Consider the following 5,000-nt stretch of genomic DNA (forward strand, 5'->3'; position numbering starts at 1 on the left):
GGGTGTGTGTGCCTGGGGGGCTGTCGGGGTGTGTGTGTGTGCGCTGGGGGGGGGGGGTGGGTGGCTGTTGCGGGTGTGTGTGCCTGGGGGGCTGTCGAGGGGGGGTGCCTGGGGGGTCGTCATGTCAGGGTGTGTGGCTGGGGGGGTGTGACTGGGGGGGGATGCCTGGAGAGCTGTTGAGGGGGATGCCTGGGAGGCTGTCAGGGTGTGTGTGTGTGTGTGGCTGGGGGGCTGTTGCGGGTGTGTGTGCCTGGGAGCTGTTGCGGGTGTGTGTGCCTGGGGGGCTGTCGAGGGGGGTGCCTGGGGGGTCGTCATGTCAGGGTGTGTGGCTGGGGGGGTGTGACTGGGGGGGGATGCCTGGAGGGCTGTTGAGGGGGATGCCTGGAGGCTGTTGCGGGTGTGTGTGTGTGTGTGGTTGGGGGGCTGTCGGTGTGTGTGTGTGTGGCTGGGGGGGCTGTTGTGGGTGTGTGTGGCTGGGGGCTGTCGGGGTGTGTGTGTGTGTGTGTGTGTGTGGCTGGGGGGCTGTTGCAGGTGTGTGTGACTGGGGGGCTGTCAGGATGTGTGTGTGTGGGTCTGGGGGGCTGTCAGGTTGTGTGTGTGTGTGTGTGTGTGTGTGTGTGTGTGTGTGTGTGTGTGGCTGGGGGGCTGTTGGGGGTGTGCCTGGTGAGCTGTTGGGGGTGTGTGTGCTGGGGGGTGTGGATCGGGAGCTGTTGGGGGGGGGGGGGTGTGCCTGGGGGGCTGTGGCTCGGGAGCTGTTGGGGGGTGTGTGTGTGCCTGGGGGGCTGTTGGGGGGTGTGACTGGGGGGCTGTTGGGGGTGTGGCTCAGGGGCTGTTGGGGGTGTGGCTCGGGAGCTGTTGGGGGTGTGGCTCGGGGCGTGTTGGGGGTGTGCTTGGGGGGCTGTGCGGTGCATGTTAGAGCAGCAGTGCTCCAGGAGGCATGTGACCAGTGCATGTCTGTGCAACACCCCCCCCTCTCCCCCTCCCCTCTCTCCCTGCTCATTCACAGCCTGCATTTTAATGTGATGGCCTCTTACAGTCCTTTCAGGCTTCTGGTCAATGTATTGGGGCTTCTGTGTTCTTCAGGGAACTCTCAGAACTATTTTCCCACAATCCTTTGCATTCTGATTCATTCTGTTGCCCTCTTTTACACTTTTCTTTTTTTCTCAAGCATCCTTTCTCACACTCTGTGCTTTTTTAAAGGCTGGTGTGTGTGTGTGTGTGTGTGTGTGTGTGTGTGTGTGTGTGTGTTTGTTCTCTCTGTGTGTGTGATCTTCTCTTCTCTCTTGCCGTGGCGTGGGGATCTTGGGCCTGCTCTGCCTGCTTTGGTAGAACCTTCCAGAGGAGGGTCTGTGTGGCCCATCTTCTCCTCCTCTCCTCTCCTCTTCTCATCAACTCCCACCTGTCATTTCTCTCTCTCTCTCTCTCTCTCTCTCTCTCTCTCTCTCTCTCTCTCTCTCTCTCCCCTCCCCCGTCTGTGTGGAGTGTTTCTCATCCGTCTGCACTCATTTGTTCTTTATTGCTGTTGGCCATCTTACTCTCTACTCTGTATCTCCGTGTTTTCTGATTAGTTTTACTATCATTCTGTGAAGTCCCCCCCCCCCCCACCCCCCCCGCTGTCTTTAGCCCTTCTGTCCTGTGTGTTGCTGGTGTCTGTGCTCCTGTCATGGCTGTGCTGTGCCCTAGGGCCTGTGTGAGTGTTTTGAGTGTTTGTGTGAGCCCAGGGAGGGTGTTGGTGGCTTTAGTATGTAGTTTATTGGGTTTGGGGTCTTGGTTTAGTGTGTGTGTGTGTGTGTGTGTGTGTGTGCGCGTGTGTGTGTGTGTCCTTGACACTTCTCTGCAGAGTGCTGGAAGATCCCCCACTGTTAGATCATTAGTTTCCTGGGGTTCTTCCTCATGAAGCATCTTTACTCCTCTTCCTCATTTTCTCATTCATTCATTCATTCATTCAGCCATTCAGCCATGCCTTGTTTTATCCACTCCAGCACTTTTGCAGGCAGTATCAGTCTGGGGTGTGTGTGTGTGTGTGTGTGTGTGTGTGTGTGTGTGTGTGTGTGTGGGGGTGTGTGTGTGTGTGTGTGTGGGTGTGTGTGTGTGTGTGTGTGTGTGTGTGTTTTGTTGGTTTGATGATTTATCTATCTAAACATTTGTTTCTCTCTCTTGTTCCCTCTTTATCTCTCTGTCTCTCTCTGTCTTTCTCTCCCCCCTCTCTTTCTCTCTCTCTCTAGCCTGGATGGGAGGAACGGATACATGCGGATGGAAGAACCTTTTACATTGACCACAGTAAGGAGTCGCCTGCTTCAGTGTCTCACACTGCTCACAATACAACTTGTTTCACTGACAACAAACAGGACTGTACACAGAATACAGCATGCTTTAGTGGCACACACACATGCACACACAATGAAGCTCTCACCTGGGTTTGTACCTGTTAGTTATTAATTGTACGCCTTCTGGTTGTTGTACTGGTCAAGGTTTCTGGGTGCATTCACACTCTGACATCATAAATACACCACGCCAGCTTTGATGGAAATGTGATGGTCTCTCTCTGCCTCTCTCTCTCTCTGCCCTCTCTCTCTCTCTCTCTCTCTCTCTCTCTCTCTCTCTCTGCCCTCTCTCTCTTTCTCTCTCTGCCCTCTCTCTCTCTCTGCCCTCTCTCTCTCTCTCTGCCCCCCCCCTCTCTCTCTGCCCCCCCCCCCTCTCTCTCTCTCTCTCTCTCTCTCTCTCTCTCTCTCTCTCTCTCTCTCTCTCTCTCTCTCTCTCTCTCTCTCTCTCTCTCTCTCTCTCTCTCTCTCTCTCTCTCTCTCTCTCTCTGCCTACAGACACCAGGAACACACAGTGGGAAGATCCTCGTTTACAAAGCCCTGCAATTACTGGCCCAGTGAGTGTCTTATAACCCTCAAACCCCCAGCCCAGCGAGTGTCTGGGAACTGCCCCAACCCCCTCCTGAGCCCAGTCAGTGTCTGGAGTGAGGGGTGGTGTTTGTGGGGGGTGGGGTTTGTGAGGGGTGGTGTTTGTGGAGGGTGGAGTGGGGGGTGGGGTTTGTGGAGTGAGGGGAGGGGTGGGGTTTGTGGAGTGAGGGGTGGGGTTTGTGGAGTGAGGGGTGGGGTTTGTGGAGTGAGGGGTGGTGTTTGTGGAGTGAGGGGTGGTGTTTGTGGAGGGTGGAGTGAGGGGTGGTGTTTGTGGAGGGTGGTGTGAGGGGTGGTGTTTGTGGAGTGAGGGGTGGTGTTTGTGGAGGGTGGTGTGAGGGGTGGTGTTTGTGGAGTGAGGGGTGGTGTTTGTGGAGGGTGGATGTGTGCTGACGTGTGGTCTGTCTCCACAGGCTGTACCCTACTCCCGAGAGTTCAAACAGAAGTACGACTACTTCAGGAAGAAGTTAAAGAAGCCGGTGAGACGTGAGGCCCTTCAGGATCATCAGCCTTTATTCTGGGAAACACTCATTTATTCTCCGTTAACGTCGCACACAAGTGGCAGCAATTTGTATGCAGTGCTAACTTGTTCCTCTCACTGCATAAACACCTACTGAGTAAACACACACACACACTGTGCATAACCACACCACACACACACACACACGGTGCATAACCACACACAGCACAAACATAGATACTCCTGAAACACACAGCCTGTGTTAGATCTCCATAGCGCTTCATGCTGCCTGTTGCTGTTAGTGAGAAAATTGGTGTTTTATTCCTAGTGATGAAGTTCTAATCATAAAGTTTCTTGAAATTGCAAGTCACTCTCATAAGAGCATCTCCCAAACGCATTTAATACAATGTTGACGTGACATTTCACAAGGACAAACTGACTATAAGAGAGAGACGGAGCAGCACTATGGGCGTACGTTTGAGAAGGGCGTGTCTACGGTGGTGATGGGCGTGGCTAAAGTGGAGATGGGCGTGGCAAAAGTGGAGGGCCCGTCATAATAATAATCTTTATTTGTATAGCACCCTTTATACATTCATGCAACTCAAAGTGCTTTACAGAGTTTCTAGACATAAAAAATAAAATAAATAGAAGACAACATAGTAAAATAATGTCATTATTATTCAAATAAATAAAAGAAAACATTAAATGTAAAAAGATTAAATAATGTGATAAAATGATGAATAGAAATTTCCTAACTGAACGCAGATCTGAGGTTCTTCTTGAAGGTGTACAGGGATGAAATGTTCCTCAGGAAGAGAGTTTCAGAGCTCAGGGCCATAATGGCCGTGCTGTTCCTTTCTCTGGCCTGACTCAGTCCGTGTTCTCTTAGGCGGATATTCCTAACCGCTTCGAGATGAAGCTTCATCGCGGGAACATCTTTGAGGAGTCCTACAGACGGATAATGTCTCTGAAGAGGCCTGACGTTCTGAAGGCACGCCTCTGGATCGAGTTTGAGTCCGAGAAGGGGCTGGACTATGGGGGCGTGGCCAGGGAGTGGTTCTTCCTCCTCTCCAAGGAGATGTTCAACCCTTATTATGGGCTGTTTGAGTATTCAGCCACGTAAGTTGCAATAAATGGAGTTGTGTGTGGGACACGATGGTTTAATCCTACAACCTTTTCATAAACGTTCTGTTAATTTTAGCTTGATATGAAACTGTTTCCAGATATGCAGTGTTTCTTCTGAATGCTGACTGGTGCGTGCATGTGAATGTACAAACACACACACACACACACACTGTTATTATGTTGTTGTATATGTGCCAATAGTGCAAGCACACATTTTTGTTCTAGTGCAGTCAGATTGTCCTGCAGACACACACACTGACGTCATCTTGAATATTGAGCTGGTGCTTGGGGTCTTTTATCTGTATCAGCCTCCAGACCATCAGCCATAAGACACCTACACACCCTTCACACCCACACACCTTCAGTCAACATGGGACCTGGCCTGACAGCCTATCAGGATCTGGGAGATCAGGGCGTGTTTGAATAACACTGCTGACGGTCTCGTTGTGGGTACAACATGTATTATGGTTGAAGTATTTCTTGTATTACTGGTGACTTTTAACTTTAAA

The 5,000-nt window shown here is 51.7% G+C and overlaps 1 protein-coding gene across 1 annotated transcript in view; it reads left to right on the forward strand.

Annotated features, from left to right (window-relative positions):
- Nucleotides 1–5,000, forward strand: part of nedd4l (NEDD4 like E3 ubiquitin protein ligase) — a 69,099-nt gene that overhangs the window by 55,871 nt on the left and 8,228 nt on the right. Inside the window, 5 exon segments of the mRNA XM_076988814.1 lie at nt 1,330–1,342; nt 2,224–2,280; nt 2,820–2,878; nt 3,320–3,385; nt 4,256–4,485. Coding sequence (XP_076844929.1) covers nt 1,330–1,342; nt 2,224–2,280; nt 2,820–2,878; nt 3,320–3,385; nt 4,256–4,485 — 425 coding nt within the window.

This window comes from Brachyhypopomus gauderio, unplaced genomic scaffold (genome assembly GCF_052324685.1).
Source record: "Brachyhypopomus gauderio isolate BG-103 unplaced genomic scaffold, BGAUD_0.2 sc64, whole genome shotgun sequence".
In the NCBI taxonomy this organism is placed as follows: Eukaryota; Metazoa; Chordata; class Actinopteri; order Gymnotiformes; family Hypopomidae; genus Brachyhypopomus; species Brachyhypopomus gauderio.